The sequence below is a fragment of the Bufo gargarizans genome, chromosome 5, assembly GCF_014858855.1.
Source record: "Bufo gargarizans isolate SCDJY-AF-19 chromosome 5, ASM1485885v1, whole genome shotgun sequence".
NCBI classification, from domain to species: domain Eukaryota; kingdom Metazoa; phylum Chordata; class Amphibia; order Anura; family Bufonidae; genus Bufo; species Bufo gargarizans.
In genome coordinates this window covers 121,166,757-121,184,731 of record NC_058084.1, presented here as the reverse complement: position 1 = coordinate 121,184,731, position 17,975 = coordinate 121,166,757, and the positions used below count along the sequence as shown (strand labels likewise).

At 41.3% G+C, this 17,975-nt stretch overlaps 1 protein-coding gene across 14 annotated transcripts in view; it reads left to right on the top strand.

Annotated features, from left to right (window-relative positions):
- DTNA (dystrobrevin alpha) overlaps nucleotides 1-17,975 on the top strand; it is a 359,099-nt gene that overhangs the window by 277,912 nt on the left and 63,212 nt on the right. For 8 of the 14 annotated variants that reach the window (XM_044292987.1, XM_044292989.1, XM_044292984.1 and 5 more), the window contains exons 7-11: nucleotides 1,499-1,528; nucleotides 2,565-2,670; nucleotides 5,391-5,557; nucleotides 7,692-7,816; nucleotides 16,121-16,201. In XM_044292987.1, coding sequence (XP_044148922.1) covers nucleotides 1,499-1,528; nucleotides 2,565-2,670; nucleotides 5,391-5,557; nucleotides 7,692-7,816; nucleotides 16,121-16,201 — 509 coding nt within the window. The remainder of the gene's footprint in view (nucleotides 1-1,498; nucleotides 1,529-2,564; nucleotides 2,671-5,390; nucleotides 5,558-7,691; nucleotides 7,817-16,120; nucleotides 16,202-17,975) is intronic. The other 6 variants (XM_044292990.1, XM_044292994.1, XM_044292996.1 and 3 more) reach the window with 1 other exon arrangement.

Genomic DNA, 17,975 nt, shown 5'->3' with positions numbered 1-17,975 from the left:
ATACAGGGATCTGGACTTCTCTGCAGGTGAGCCACCAGGACCCTACCTTCTGGAGTAGTCCCAGTGTGGTTGACAGCTGGCCCATGGGGTCAGAGACCCTGGTGCAAAGCACCGAGGGTTAAGGCAAAACTTGTAGTCAATAACAGTCCAAAGTTGGGGCAGGCAGAGATTGTGCAAATTCCGAGAAACAGTCCAAAGGTAAGGGCAGGCAGCACAGGGTCAGTACAGTGATCAGGCATGGGTCAGGTCAAGCAGCAGAGGGTCAGAACCTGGTAATCAGGAAGAAGTCAGTACATAGGCAGACAAGTAGATTATAGCGCCTTTATAGAATTTAGCAACCTAGTAAACCTAATCCTCAGGCAATGAGACAAACAGCACAGCATATATATCAGAGCTAATTAACACATTAGAAATAGGAGGAGGTGAGGTTCACTGAGGAATATTTCCAATAGATACACAGACTCCCTGGCCACTCAGTTTAGTCAGACGAGTTGCTGGTGGTCTAGTTTGTATGAAGATCCTGTGGATGACTGATCAGCCACAATGTGGCCAATTATGGTCTTGAATGGACACTAAACCTTGAAAAACAAGAAAAATAAAGCATAACTTGCGCAGGAACGTTTGTGTGTAGTCCTTTCTTCAGGGACATCTGAAAACTGCTGAAGAAAGCAGCTAAAGCAGATAACCTGTTCTAGCAGAGAAAAGCCTGCCAGAGTTCACCAGATCTGTCATTGCCGGATACTGCTGCTCACCGCCGGACTCCATAAGCTATAATGGGATACGGCAGGAATCTGTCCGTTTTCCAACATGAGCCATTTCCTGGAATGACAAATCTGTCTGGCTATGCTACAGTATGCAAGATTTGTCATTGGGATTTTAATGAATAGCTCAGTGGCTATACTAAATTGTTATTTACATGTAATTACAAATGTATTCCGATCCAGGTGCTGGTTTGAAAACATTTAAGATATTTTTCATTGGACAACCCCTTTAAGTTGCCCATACATTGATGATTTTAGACGCTGCAAAGGCTGATTTCGACTTTTTGCTACCAATGTATTTTACATAAATATTCTGCTGTTGTGTCCCAGACACCAGCACTCTCCGCTATGTGAAAGCATTGCAGTCAAATAAATTGTACACTTCGACCAGCATCTAATGCTGCGTTTTTAGCCGGGGGCTTGTTTTTTTTAATGAGCGGACCAGTGAGATCTGCACAATTTTAGATCCATTGCATGGAGAATATTTTCATTTAAACAGTTGTGTTTAATAATTTATTAAAAGTTTATTAAAGCCATGTAATGGTGTTATGGGTAAACAAATCAGCTAAAGTGTATGCAGAATAAAAAAAAATACGAAAAAGGCACGTTTCATGCCTGTGGGTCTACAGATGTGTGTCACTCCTTTGGAATAAAATATTTTATCATTGAGTTTTTGTTTTTGTTTTTTTACCTCTTTTCTCCTGCTGGGACCCACTTCTGATTTTGACAAAAAAAAGTATGGAATGGAACATGGACCTCAGATACAGGCATGTAAACAGGCCCTTAAACTGGCCACCTTTCATGATATGACAAATGATGTGTTTTGGGTAAAAATAAACTGGTTACAGAACCTATTTGCGTAGAGTCTTCTAATGACCTCAAATAAAATGGAAAGTATTGCACAGAGTGCAATTTCTAACAAACGTGTGATTTATTTTAGGCTTTTACTGTTCTGTTGTATTTCTAGTACCAATCTTCTTCACAATACATTATTAAAGGGCATCTGTCAGCAGATTTGTATCTATGAAACTGGCTGACCTGTTACATGTGCGCTTGGCCGCTGAAGGCATCTGTGTTGGTCCCATGTTCATATGTGCCCGCATTGCTGAGAAAATGATGTTTTTATATATGCAAATGAGCCTCTAGGAGCAACAGGGGCGTTGCCATTATTCCTAGAGGCTCAGCTCTCTCTGCAACTGCACTGCCCCCTGCACTTTGATTGACTTTAGGAAAAGTCACGCCAGGGGTGATGAGGTTAACACTGCCTGGCGCTGTCAAACTGCAGAGGGCGCAGCAGTTTCAGAGAGAGGAGAGCCTCTAGGAGTAATGGCAACGCCCCTGTTGGTCCTAGGGGCTCATTTGCATACATGAAAAAATCTTTTTTCTCAGCAATGCGGACACATATGAACATGAGACCAACACAGATGCCCTCAGCTGCCAAGTGCACATGGAACATGTCAGCCAGTTTCATATGTGCAAATCTGCTGACAGATGCCCTTTAGACTCTGTTTTTTGACGCTTATGGAAACATTATCATATGGCCATTTCTAACTTCTAGCCTAGTAGTAGATTTCTGTAATAATGGGAAAAAAACATACGCAAGATTTGCAAGCTAGAAAAAGAGAGTGAAAGGTGAAATGTGTCCTACCTACCAATATGAAGATGTGACATATCTATCGAATACAGTATAGTTAGAGAATAATCTTACTGAACAATTCACAAATATGCTGATAACTTGAATATTTTCAATGGATATGATCATATTGGATTTTTATGTTTTTTTATGTTTGTTTCTTTTTACAGAAAAAAGTTAGCTTAAATTCATTCTTGGACACACTTATGTCTGATCCACCACCTCAGTGTCTTGTCTGGTTACCTCTTCTGCATCGACTGGCGAATGTAGAAAATGGTAAGTACGTTGCTAGATTTCTTCTGCAATAAAGTGTAGACTTGCCCTATGCTCTCCTTAGGATAGGCCATCAATATCAGATCAGGGGGTCCAACTGAAAAGACCAAAGTACTCTGGCGAGTGTTCGCCCATTTTGTTGCTTAGCAGGTACAGCTCTGTACGGTTTTTGTTGCTGTGCATTAGATCACACATCACAGATTTTTAGTTATAATTCGCGTTGAGCGAATTAGTCTAATGGGTTTTCCTATCTGTAAAGGAGACTGAAGACTGGAGCTTTAGTGATGGCATTGCTTAATAACGTTGGGGGTCATTTATCAAGATCTGCATTTTCTACGCCAGTCTTGATATCCCCCTGCGCCACAGGAGGATGCCCTTAATTTAGGATGAGGGGCACGCCTCGTCATAAATTTAACGCATCCTTCGGCAGTCCATGCTGAGTTGATGGCTCTGCCTACACCCATAACATGTCCCCTTTTCAGAGAGTGGCAAGGGTGGCATAAAAACACAATTTGCAGTTTTCTGGTGTAGGGGCATGACAAATAAGCCCCACTGACTGTTGTACAGAAGTGAAAGAAAGGTAGTTTGTAGCTTGTATAGTCAGCTGTAACCCCTAAAGTATATTCAGGAGGATCAAAGAGTGTGTTATATGAAGGCAGTGGGGCAGATTTACTATTGAAAATGCCTCAGAAATCTGGCGTGAGTGCTTTACATCACATTTACTACATTCTTTCTAAGCATGTCATCTGACAAGGGGTGTGGCTTAACATGAAATGGGTGTGGTTTTGTGGGAACGGGCCAGTGGCCTAAATCAAGCTCAAAATTTTGAGCATTATTGGGAGGAAACTAAGCCAATTGGCGGAACTTAGTTTAGACCATGAAACAACTCTATAAGTTTGGACTAGACCGTTTTTTGGACCACAGACAAATTTTGTGTGCTCAGACAAAATCCTGGCGCGTTGACCAAATTTTTGGCGCACAAACTTAATTCTGGGCAGGATCAGCTCACCAGAGTCCTGCGGCTCCTTCAAACAGTTGATCTGTGGGGATGCTGGTAGCTGGACCACCATTGATTTGATGTTGATGACCTATATATCATTGCGAGGTCTGTGCTTTTTCCTGGGGTGAAACAAAGTGACGGTCATTCCCTTACATGACATGTAACAAGTCTGGAATATAGGTAATGGACTACGACAGGGGTCGGCAACCTTTTTTGTATGGAGTGCTGGAAAAAAAAATCTAAGCTGAAGTGTGCCGTGCCATACAAAGTCACATAACACAAACTTGTGACATAAAACAGGTATTTATTGGCAACGTCTCCCTCCCAAAATTCTGAACAACACTGCCTGACATGCACAGTTTAATGAAGTTTCCAGCTTTTTATTGCCTTCCGGCAAATATATGGATAATAAAGCATGCCACTGCTCATCCGAATCTGCTTAAGGGACGAATATATGCCCCCCCCCCCAATGCACGAATATATCAGAGCTCACCTCAATGCACCAATCACATCCAGATCTAATCCCCCCCCCCCCCCCCCCCCACACACACACAGAGTAATCACATTCATACTTACCATGCCCACCACACACCCCAAAGTAGTTAAAAAGCTTGTTCCCCATCGCCCCTTAGGTTCACCACTCCCCCAATCCCCCAAAGTAGTCAGAAAGCTGGTTTCCCATTATAACCAGCCCCTAATCCCTCCAGCAATCACATTCAGGCTCAACATCCTCCCGCCACCCCCTTTGCCCCAAGAATCACATGCAGACTCCCTATCCCCTTCACCTCCCAAGTAGTCAGCTTGCTCCCCTTCATCCCCCCAGCAAATACAGGCTCACCATCCTCCCACCACATATAGTCAGAAAGTTGGCTCTTCATCACCCCCAGCAATTACATGCAGGCTCACCATCCTCCCCCCACCCTCAAACTAGTCACTATGCTAGTTCCCCCATTTTCCCAAGTTCACCATCCTCTCCCCCACCCCTGAACGAGTCACGGTGCTGTATATGATTTCAGCATGACCTTGTGTGAGGAGGGGCATCTAAATCAATTATAGGGTCTAAATTGATTTTTGGATCTGTCAATTTGAATTTATGTCAGGGGTTATAATTTATTAAGGGAACTGCTCTGGGGTGTGAATTAATTTAGAGGTTCTCCCCCCACCTGCAAACTAGTCACAGTGCTTGTTACCTCATTTCTCCATACTCCTCCCTGCCCAACTGACCGCCATCCTCCTTCCCCCATTTCACTATCCTCCCCCCACCCCCAAACTAGTCAAAGAACTTGTTCCCCTATGTCCCCAAGCTCCCCATGCTCTCCCCATTCCCAGTCCATTCACATACCTTTCTGTATCAGCCCTGAAGAGGAGGATCGCAGCAGTGAAGTAGAAGACAGAACCGTAGTAGAGTCTCGCGCTCAGCTATCGTTCCTATGTGCAGGCCAGGTTGGGAAGTGTGATGGACGGGCCTAGAAGACACGTCGTATGCGACTTGTCTGAAGTGTTTTGACATTAATATACAGCTCGGTGGCAGAGCAAGTAACAAATGGCAAGACTGAAATGTTTTTTGTGTCGGCTAGCATTCCAGCTAAATTTGGTCTGCTTGCCACCTCTGGCACGCGTGCCGCAGGTTGCCGATCCCTGGACTACAATATGGATTAGGTCTGACTAGAGCCCAATTAACCTCTTTCTTATAAGTTTTAATTGTGAAATATTCTCTTTTCAGTCTTCCATCCCGTCGAGTGTTCCTTTTGCCACAGTGAGAGTATGATGGGTTTCCGCTATCGCTGCCAGCAATGTCACAATTACCAGCTCTGTCAGGACTGCTTCTGGAGGGGGCACGCCAGTGGTTCCCATAGCAACCAACACCAAATGAAAGAGTATACGTCATGGGTAAGAGAAGGTTCACTGGGTTCTGCAGCTGCACCGCACAAGCAGCACACACAATAGTGAACTAACCACCAAGGATAGGGCAGGGCAGACAAGGAATTTGGTCAGTGAAGGGATTAGTACATTGATTATGGTTCTGGAAGGACCTAGTTTATAACCTGCACATGTGTAAGCATTTATGGCGGCATAGTGTGTGCAGTTGGACTATGTTGGTAGAGCTGGTGCTGCAGACTGGACTAGAAGAACTATGAGTTGTTTTCAGGTATTTTCATTCTCATTTTTGTATTGTTCTGTATACGGTACATGTTTGTATTGAATAAAAAAGCCATGCAGCAGTGGATATTATATATTGTTTGTACTGATCGCTGCTGATCACTGGTATAAATCAAAGTGAGTGCATACATAGAATATGGAAATGTGCATGTAACCCGATGCAGCTAAAAAAGATGCCATCTGTAATCTGTGTACATTAAAGACTCTGGTCTGTGAACTTGCTGACTGTTCAGCAGATTCTGCAGCTAATAAGAAGTGTTATATGTCACACCAAGTACTTTATTCATATCGCTACTGCTCACCACTTCTTTATAATGTCCTGTGTGGTGATTTTGTGAATAAGCGTTAGGGAGCTGAATTGCTGTCTCTATGTGTAGTCTATGGGGCGACATCATTAAACTAGTCTCCATCTTACCAATTCAGGGACAACTTAGGATTAGGTCGAGTTCACATCACCGTTTTGTTTTCTGTTCCTCTGATCCATCAGAAGAAAAAAAAAATAGATCTTTTATTTTGAGCATGCGTTGTGCTTATTGTGCTTATTGTGCATCAGTTTCTGTATTTTCCATCAGAGATACGTTATTTACAAGGGGAGAAAAAGTCATGCATGCCCACCCAACGAATGCTCAAAATAAAGGATCCATTTTTCCGTATTTTATTTTTTATTTTTGTCTTTTTCTGTTCTGACGGATCAGAAGAACAGGAAACCAAATGTTCATCTCTTCCCTATTTGAAAACACTGCATTTTCACACAAACGCCACTAGGAGGAGCTCAGTGCAAAGAGGTTATCAAAACTTCTATAGTAGTATTATTCATTCCTATTCACTGAGCTTCCCCTAGTGGTGGCTGCAGACAGCCAGTAAGCTTTGTATTTAAAGGGAAGCAGATTTATCAAAGTATTAATACGTTTTCTGGTTTAAATACATTGAGAAATATGGTGTTCAGAATGAGCGCCAAATATTTGAAGTTGTTCCACTTTTTCCGGCATAAAAGGCGAATAAAGTGGGTGAGGCCAAAGTCAACTGTTTTGTGATTACAATTTGTATTTTAATTGTATTATATATTTTTCCAAAAAAGGTAACCTATGGGGCGTTTCGCATGTCCTGCATTACCTGTGAGCAATTGACACACGTCAAGCGGTGCTGGGGTCCTATACTAAGTTTTGCTATGGAGCCCTATGAGATCTGTGTACGCTCCTGCTTCTAACATAAGCAGCACAGCTGGAGGCTCTACCTCATCTGAGGCTGTGCTGTTCATGGTGGGGGGGTTAAATTCTGGAAAATAATTCAATAGGAAAGTAGTGAATGCACTAAACTACTGTAGAGAGGGACTGTGTGGGGGACGTAGCCTACCGTATGCCTATATAGTAGGATACGTTTGAGCCTTCCGTCACGTATGCATTTTGAGACCTCCAGACCTACACCTCTGACAGAAGTCTCAAAACATGATGTGAACGGAGCCTAAGAAGCACTGTAGGAAATTTATAGTAGTAGTCATAGTACACTATTGGTACCTGTACCTGTCCCACTGCTGTGGAAAAAAAAACTACTAAGGGTCCATTCACACGTCCGCAAAATGGGTCTGCATCCGTTCCGCAATTTTGCCAAACAGGTGCGGACCCATTCATTTTCAACGGGGCCAGAATGTGCTGTCCGCATCCGCATTTCCGCAGCCGCACTTCCGTTCCACCAAAAAATAGAACATGTCCTATTCTTGTCCGCAATTGCGGACAAGAAAAAGCATTTTCTATGAGAGTGCCGGCAATGTGCGGTCTGCAAAACACGGACGTGTGAATGGACCCTTAGAATGAAACTTCTAATGAAAGAAAATGGTTTATTCATTATGTGTATTTACTATTCACAGAAATCCCCTGCAAAGAAGCTCACTAATGCACTAAGCAAGTCTTTAAGCTGTGCTTCCAGCCGTGAGCCTCTGCATCCTATGTTTCCCGATCAGCCTGAAAAGCCTTTAAACCTGGCTCATATTGTGTGAGTATTATACTCCTCACCTATATAGAACCTACTGTAAATGTCTGTAAGGACCAAAGAGCTTTACGTTGCTGTGAATTGCGTGTTAGCCTTGGGCATGAAAACAAATGCAAATCCTTTGTATCCCCAATCTTTGATGCAGCCGAGTAACATGCTCAAGGTCGGAATTCTGATGTGAATGACAATAACCATGTACAATAGATACTATTATGTTGGCTTTGAGTATATTCACTAATGTACAAAGTATAATAACCTTAATATTGGTAAACTCAGTTTTTTATGCAAAAGAACAAATTGTTATTTCTTAGTCAATGCCAATTACTTTTTATCTGAAGGAAAGTTGCCACATTTTTACTTTGAACCAAATCAGTAAAACCATAAGGAAATGTCTCCTAGGGCAACTAGAACACTGGCCATAAAGAAATTCTTGTCTGCCTGCACCCATTCTGTTGTTGATTTAGTTTGACAGAAAATTATACTTTTTGTACTGATACCCTTGAACTTTAAAGAGGACCTTTCACCGATCCTGACATTGTGAACTAAGAATACAGACATGGAGAGCGGCGCCCGGGGATCTCACTGCACTTACTATTATCCCTGGGCGCCGCTCCGTTCTCCCGCTATGTCCTCCGGTATCTCCGGTCACAAAGTTATAGTAGGCGGAGTCTGCCCTTGTTCTTCTGTAGCGCTGGCCAATCGCATTGCAGAGCTCACAGCCTGGGAGAAAATAACCTCCCAGGCTGTGAGCTCTGCGCTGCGATTGGCCAGCGCTAGAGTAGAACAAAGGCAGACCGCCTACCATAACTTAGTGACTGAAATCTCTGCCTACTATAACTTAGTGGCCGGAGATACCGGAGGGCATAGCGGGAGAACGGAGCGGCGCCCAGGGATAATAGTAAGTGCAGTGAGATCCCCGGGCGCCGCTCTATATGTCTGTATACTTTGTTCACAGTGTCATAATCGGTGAAAGGTCCTCTTTAAAGGTATTATAGATATTTTCACTTGCAGTCAGATTTAGACGGTTTTCCGGGAGTAGAATATCGATGACCTATCCTCAGTTGGAACAGCTGAGGTGCTGGGTGTTGGACCCCCACCGATCAGATATTGATGACCTATCCTGATAATGAGTCTTCAATATTCTTCTCCTGAAAAACCCCTTGAAGGCTGATTTGATGCTGCCTTCAGAGACTTTGTTTGGAGTCCCTGTCATAGGCTCCTTCTCGTTTGATGACAAGAAGACAAAGCAAATAACGCTATTAAGGCCAAAAGAAGGCCAGGCACCTCATTCGGACCTCTGGTGTCTGATGTGCAATGGATCTATTAAAGCAGTGTTGCTTCTGTTCTGGAACGCTACTATTTAATTGAAATGCTATAAAACTTCTGTGTGTGTGGTATAGGGAAATTAGATTCTGGGCCCATATCCAAAACATACTGACTTTCTCCAGAATTCATATACTTAAGGGGTTTGTCCGGGCAAACTTAACTTAGTCGTGAAACCCACTTTATACACACTTCCTAATGTACTTTATATACTTGCAATGTCTGTATCTCCAGATCCAAACTCTGATCGCTTGATGCTGTCCTCTGCTCTACACAGCGCTTCCACTGACATCAGAACCATTGATGAATCTCTTCTAGTCCAGGCAGAGGCTCCAGCCCTGGAGCATGTGCAGACAGCACTATAGACCCTTTCATATGACCATATCCAACAAGACTGGGGGCTGGATTCCCTTATAACCTACTTTCCCTTACAAATCAGTTAGGCATTGACACGCTCAGAGTCTTTCACTGAACCGAAAGAGAGAGAAGCTCCTCTATGGACGTGACATTGGCAGGGGGTGCTGTGTGGAGCAGTGGACGTGGTCACGTGAGTTTGGATTTTGGAACTTCAGACAAGTAAGTTAAGTATTTTAGGAAGTTAGCTATGTATAAAGTGGGTTTTATGACCATAAGTTAGTTTTGCCCAGAAAATCATTTAAAAATATAATTGGCTATTAATCTGGCTTTGGAAGTAATTCAATTCCAGCCACTTTGGACTTTTGCCATTTTTTATTCATATAACTTATATCTATATTCAGTGCAGAGAAGTCTCTCTAAAACAGAGACCCACTATCACACAGTGTTTCATTTAAGTGCATGGCTGTCCATGTAATGCAAGTTGGCCAGAACAGGAGCCGCACATAGAGGGAGCTTCCAAATGAGTGACCACCTTTTATCAGATCCATATTTCCAGGGTATATGGAAAGAGGTTGTCATCATGAGACACCCTTATAATGGATTTGTGGCTAAAAAGTGCTTAGGTTAAAAGGTTATAATAGATAAAATTGATGTTCTAGAGGAAAGAATTATTCTAGCTACACTGTCTAGTCTGTCCCACTTCTGGGATCTCCACCTGTTGGGAAAACCTGGCTTTTCTAACCGAATATACCCCAGGTGAGGCACCTGCAGACTGAATGGGGAGATGGTATTCCATTCAAGCCAGTGAGCGTGGGAGGTGCCAGACGTGTATGTCTTTAAATCCCTTGCATTAGTTTGCCGTTAAATTGCATTAATTATACATTGTAGCTATATGCTAGCTTGTATGGACAGAGCTCTCCCTCTGTGTATCCTCATATTCGGTACAAATTGTGCTATAGTTCTTTGTATGTTCTCCATACTGTATATCACCTGTTAATCTGTTTTACAATGTACATGTAAGATGAGCTACAAATAAATAATACCACTAGCCAAATTTGCTTTGTATTACTACATTACTCAGTGTCATATGTACCTAAATTCTGTACTCTCTGTTCCTTTCTGGCATCAAAAGGGACACTTGGTGAGTATTCACACCTGCCACCATTCTAGCTAAAGATCACCCGCACAGTTATCATTAGTGAATAGATTGCATTATGTTTAGTCTCCATTGACATTTATACTCCTGCTTATATATAAAATGTACATCCATTATTCCTACCTGTTTTCATCCAAACATGGTACATTATTGAAATATCAAAAGAACGTTGTTTTTTCTTTGAATTTCTTGCAGTACAAAATGAATTCAGTTGGAAATAGTATTTTCTAGGCTAAAAAGGATCTGTCACCTCTCCTGACATGTCTGTGTTAGCAACTACTTGCATTCTTCATGTCATACCAATTCTGGAGCATCTATTCTTATGAGTCTATGTTGTATCTTTCCTTTGTTATTCCTGCTAGAACTTATGAATTGCTAGCAGTCTGTAATGAAGGTCCAGATGGGTGATTACAGTTGGGTGGTTGTCCCTGCACAGTCAAACATTATTCAATTATAGCTTCCTGTGTCAGACGCAGGGAGCCCCCACCCCACATCCATTGGAACCTTCATTGCAAACTGCTAGTAATTAATTCATAACTCTAGTAGGAATTGCACATCATAGCTTTGTAAGACTAGACTTCAGAATTGTTATAACATTAGGAATGCAAGGGCCTTTTTAATCCCAGTGATTATACCACAGCACTCAATATTTTCTTACTCAGGCGTAAATGTTATTATTGCATGTTAATGTCATAAAGTCAAGACAAAAGCATGATAATGTTTGTCAGCAGTGCTTGTATACATTGAACGTTTCGGTCTGGACAGAAGTGCGGCAGCTGTGTGAATCTGAGAAGAGAGAGTCTGGGCTTGCAAAAGTTTGGGCACCACTGGTCAAAATTACTGTTACTATGAACAGTTAAGAAAGTGGTAGATAAAAATAATAATCTTTATTTATATAGCGCCAAAATATTCCACAGCACTTTACAGTTCAGGGGTTCATGTACTAACAGTCATAAAAAACATAGCAACAGACAAGTCAACAATTACAATAAGTGGAATGAGGACCCTGCTCGCAGGAGCTTACAATCTATGAAGATTAAATGATCTCCAAAAGGCATAACATGACATATTCTCTTTGTATTTAAGCAAAAACTATTTTTTATTTTTATCTTTTACATTTTGTAAACGCTTTTTGTACCCAGCCAACAGTTCACTTTCTTGTTTGAGGGATTTTCATCCATTCTTCCTTGCAAAAGTCTTCTAGTTCTGTGAGACCCCTGGGCCATCTTGCATGCACTGCTCTTTTGAGGTCTGTTCACAGATTTTCAATGATGTCCAGAAGACTGCCTTTTGAGGTAGTCTATTGTGGTTTGTTTAGGATCATTATCAATTTGTAGAAGCCATCCTGTTTTCAACTTTAGCTTTTTTTTAACAGTTGGTGTCATGTTTGCTTCCAGAATTTGAAATGTTTCCTGTGCCTTTGGCTGCAACACAACCCAAAAGCATGATTGATCCACCCCCATGCTTAATGGCTGGAGAGGTGTTCTTTTCATGAAATTCTGTGCCCTTTTTTCTCGAAACATACATTAGCTCATTGTGGCCAAGGAGTTCTATTTTAACCTAATTAGTCTACTGGACTTGTTTCCAAAAAGCATCAGGCATGTTTAGATGTTCTTTTGCTAATTTTTGATGCTGAGTTTTGTGGTGAGGCTGCAGGAAAAAGGTTTTCTTTTGATAATGACTCTTTCATGACGGTCATATTTGTGCAGGTGTCGCTGAACAGTAGAACAATGCACCACAACTCCAGAGTCTGCTAAATCTTCCTGAAGGTCTTTTACAGTCAATTGGGAGTTCTGATTTGCCTTTCTAGCAATTCTGCTAGCAGATGTCTCTGAAATGTTTCTTGGTCTTCCAGACCTTCTCTTGATCTTCACTATTCCTGTTAACTGCCATTTCCTAATTACATGTTGAACTGAGGAAATGCCAACCTGAAAATGCTCTGCCTTTTACTTATAGCCTTCTCCTGCTTTATGGGTCTCAACCATTTTTATTTTCAGCTGCCTAGAAGAACCCATGGCTGCTGTTTTTTTCAGGACAAGGTTAGATGAGTCTGTTTTTTGTTTAAAGCTATGAAAATTGCATCACCTGGCCTTTTCTAATGATGCTTGTGAACAAGCCTTAACCCTAACAGGCTATTTAAGGTGTGAGACTTCGGTCAACGTTATTTGACTTCCCATACTTTTGCAAGGTACTCCTTTCGTGTTTTCATTCTAAAATTGTACAAAACCAAAATAGTACACTGATATTCCTTAAAAAGTCTGTTTCATCTTTAACTTTATGCCTTTTGGGGAATCATTACATCTTCAACTTGCATAACTGTTCACAGTAACAGTAATTTTGACCAGGGGCGCCCAAACTTTTGCATTCCACTGTAGCTGGGGAAGGTCTGTACAGACCGAAACATTCAATTTATATGATCAAACAACATCATACTTTTGTTCGGACTTTATGAAATTTACATGCAACAATAAAATTTTCATGTGAATAACAAAAATATCGAGTGCCATAGTATGATCCTTACTATTTGGAGTGCAGGTGTCAATGTATTCATTTAGGTCCTCTTTAATAATCACATTAAAGTGCAAAACAAGGGCAGCACAGCAGAAGGGCAGCAAAGAAATTAGTATGGTAGGGTGCCAGCGGCTGTGGGGGCGATCCACCCACCTTACTTACAAAAATTTATAAACTCCACGGCACATCCAGAGGTAGCATAAGTAACAAAAATATTTATTCACCAGACATACAGCAACGTTTCAATCCTCTCAGTGGGATATTTCTCAAGCAAATGGTGATGACATCATCACCATTTACTTGAGAAAGATCCCACTGAGAGGATTAAGACGTTGCTGTATGTCTGGTGAATAAATATTTTTGTTACTTTTGCTACCTCTGGATGTGCCGTGGAGTTTATACATTTTAATAATCACATTAGCTATTAAAACATTATTACATGTAGAAGATCGGTTGGGTCATTACTCTTACACCACAGCACCTCCCCTAAACAGGAGTGCATATTCCTGCTTCTTCGATGAAGATTAAGAAATGGCATTGTGTGTGTATATATATATATATATATATATATATATAGTTGAAACCAGAAGTTTACATATACTATATAAAAAGACATATGCATGTTTTCTCAATATCTGACATGAAATCAGAATAAGCGTTTCCTGTTTTTGGTCAATTAGGATTACCATAATTAATATTATATGCCAAATGCCAGAATAATGAGAGAGAGAATGTTTTAAGGCATTTTTACTACTTTCTGCAATGTCAAACGTTTACATACACTAAGATTACTATGCCTTTAAACAATTCTGGACTGTCCATATGATGATGTCATGTGTTTGGAAGCTTCTGTTAGGTTTGTTGGCAACATCTGAGTTAGGCCTCATGCACACGACCGTTTTTTTTTAAGGTCCGCAAAAACGTGGTCCGTAGGTCCGTGATCCGTGACCGTTTTTTCGTCCGTGGGTCTTCCTTGATTTTTGGAGGATCCACGGACATGAAAAATGAAAAAAAAAGTCAAGTTTGCCAAAACGGACACGGATCACGGACATGGATCACGGACGCGGATGACAATCTTGTGTGCATCCGTGTTTTTTCACGGACCCATTGACTTGAATGGGTCCGTGAACCGTTGGCCGTGAAAAAAATAGTACAAGTCATATTTTTTTCACGGCCAGGAAAAACGGATCACGGATGCGGCTGCCAAACGGTGCATTTTCCGATTTTTCCACGGACCCTTTGAAAGTCAATGGGTCCGCGAAAAAAACGGAAAACGGCACAACGGCCACGGATGCACACAACGGTCGTGTGCATGAGGCCTAAATTAGAGACAGACCTGTGGATGTATTTAAATGCACACCTGAAACACACTGCTTCTTTGTCTAAAGAAATCAGCCAAGATATCAGGAAGAGAACTGTGGACTTGCACAAGTCTGGCTCAACCTTGGGTGCCATTTCAAGATACCTGAAGGTGCCTCGTTCACCTGTACAAACAATTATACTCAAGTACAAACAAGATGGGAATGTCCAGCCATCATACTGCTCAGGAAGGAGACGGGTTCTGTGTCCTAGAGATGAACGTGCTTTGGTCCGACGTGAATATCAACCCAAGAACCAAAGCAAAAGACCTTGTGAAGATGATGGCGGAAGCTGGTAAGATTGTGTCAATATCCACAGTGAAACAAGTACTGTATCAACATGGGCTGAAAGGCCACTCTGCCAGGAAGAAGCCATTACTCCAAAAGAAACATAAAAAAGCCAGATTAATGTTTGCAAATGCACACAGGAACAAAGACCTACATTTTTGGAGACATGTCCTGTGGTTTGACGAAACTAAATTTGAAATTTTTGGCCATAATGGCCATCGTTAGGTTTGGAGGAAAGAGGGAGAATCTTGGAAGCCTAAGAACACCATCCCAACTGTGAAACAAGGGGGTGGCAGCATCATGTTGTGGGGTTGTTTTGCTGCAGGAGGGACTGGTGCACTTCACAAAATAAATAGCATCATGAGGAAAGAAGATTATGTGGAAATACTGAAGCAACATCTCAAGACATCAGCCGGGAAGTTAAAGCTGAAATGGGTCTTCCAAATGACCTGAAGCATACTGCCAAACTGGTTACAAAGTGGCTTAAGGATAACAAAGTCAATGTTTTGGAGTGGCCATCACAAAGCCCTGATCTCAATCCTATTGAAAATTTATGGGCAAAGCTGAAAAGGCAGGTGCGAGCAAGGCGACCAACAAACATGGCTCAGTTACACCAGTCAGGAGGAATGGGCCCAAATTCCGACCAACTATTGTGAGAAGCTTGTGGAAGGATATCCAAAATGTATCACCCAAGTCATACAGTTTAAGGGCAATGATATCAAATATTCATGAAATGTATGTAAACTTTTGACTTTGCAAAAAGTAATAAAAATGCCTTAAAACATTCTCTCTCTCATTATTCTGGCATTTGGCAAATAATAATAATAATTATGGTAATCCTAATTGACCAAAAACAGGAAAGGTTTATTCTGATTTCATGTCAGATATTGAGAAAAACATTCATATGTGTCTTTTTATATGGTGTATGTAGACTTTTGGTTTCAACTGTATATATGTTATGCACAAACACACAGATTTATTAATCTAAGCGGACTTTCATAGGCAAGATGTCAAATATTTCAAACATTCACTGCTGAGACACAGTATAGTAGCTGAGCGTTTGTATACCCAGTTATACCACATATTTTATAAAGAGCCACTTCTGACCTTCACAGAGCTCTGCGAACACCAGAAAGCTGCCTATCCAATTTAATATGGAGGTAGCGCAGAGTCGTTTTCCTTATGTGGACTGGTTATTTCAGCTTGCATTTTCACACTGTCTTGCAATGAAGAATTATATCATTAAGTAGCTGTAAATTGTGTTATGTGCACTGTGCAACACGCTGTGAATCTAAAGATTTACTTTTCTTGTAGGCCTCCAAGACCAGTTACCAGCATGAATGACACTATATTTTCTCACTCCGTTCCCTCAGGAAGCCCTTTCACTAACAAAATGTAAGTATAAAAGTCACATACATTTATAAAGCAAAGTGTAGAATATGATCATTGTATAGCCAGTGAATAGTGGATACCATATACTGTAGGTGTACAGTGATTTGGTAATGGGATGTTCTCTTCGTTGTTTGTGGGATCCTAATGTGATCTTTACAGCACTATATAAGTTTGTCCATACATTGTATATTGCAATCAACAGTTGAAGACAAGAACATTCAATCTAAAGCTAAAAATGCAGACTATACTACATTGCACTAATGCAAGCTGCATGGTTTTGCTTCTGGTTTGAGGCCATCAGACTCTAATAAATATTCCAGTTTGCATTGTGGTTGTGTTTTATGAAGCTGTGGTACTATTGGGAGTCTTTGGATCCACCCAACTAACTTCTTGTGACATAACTATGGCCTGTTTGACTCATTCAGGTTACCTGACAATGTAAGTGTAACTAGTGCCGCCACTGATGAACACTCTCTGATAAAGATGTATGTATGTCAGCTGCAGAACATGCCACGGTCAGTATGAGAGAACTAAACCACTAACCGTCTTAGCTCACTAGGCTGTACCCTAAACCATTAGCTTCCTGGTGCTGTTAGATGCTTCTAGATAAGCCAGAGGTGGCAGCTAATGCTAACATAGACTGCATGCTGTGTCTTCTATAGTGACAAAATTGTATGTCACCGGTGACTCTTTTGAATACAGGTTGTGAGTGTCGTCAAAGTGAACGTTTTTGGGTTTCCTAGTAGCATAATTTAACACGTTTTTCCAGGATCAACGTATCAGATCATCAGAGGTCGGACTCTCTGCACCCCCTGATCAGCTGTTAGAAGAATTATAGTTTAATCCTGCTCACTTGAATATGATGCTGTATGTACTGTATAGAAGTAGATAATCTGACATCAAAGAGACTGCAGCACTGGCACAAGCTTCCATCGCCCCTTAAGACAGCCGATTGGCAGTAAAACCAAGAGTCTAGAAAACTTTCTAGAGTTTTTTAAATAATACTACCCAGTGGGATCTGTTAAGAAAAGCACACTTACCTGCTCTCTGACTGTCAGTTCCAGCTTCATGGGTCCACCACTGTCTTCACCATGCTTTAGTCCCCGCATGTAAACTTCCTTGGGCACTGCTCTAGCCAATGACTGGCCACAACAGTAATGTGTCCCCCAAGTGGCACAGTACCATGGAGCCAGAACTGAGAATTGGGGAGCAGGTAAGTATGCTTCCCTTGACTGGTCTAGCTGGATGGATAAGGGGGTTATTAAAAAAAATTAAAAATAATGTTGAAAGTTAGCCAAGGTGCAGTCAAGATTTTTCATTTATGTCATCATATGCAAGTTACAATATACAGCTCTGTACTCAGACTTGATTTACCATAAACCAGCAGCTCTGGATGAATAATCTAAAAGGAATCAGTTCCAAAACTGCTCAGTTTTCTGTTTGATGGGACATAAAAGTATCTCTTGTAGATACTGTATCAAACATGGTTAGAAAATGGTCCAGTGTTTTATTGATCTCATATTGCATCCAAGATTGATGGGAAGGAGCCAATACAAACTCAATACTGTTAAAAAGTTCAAAATGAAATTTAGCTACCGTAAATATTTTAGAGCTTAATGGATGTATGTATGAGAGTAATTATGTAATGCTGGCCATGCACCTTGATAAAAGAATGAAAAGCATCTTGCGTCCAGCTGCCTAGTGGTATGTCAAAGCAATTCTGCCAAAAACGAGGCAGACTAAATTTGCAGCTTTGTCACACAAGAGAAGGGGCATA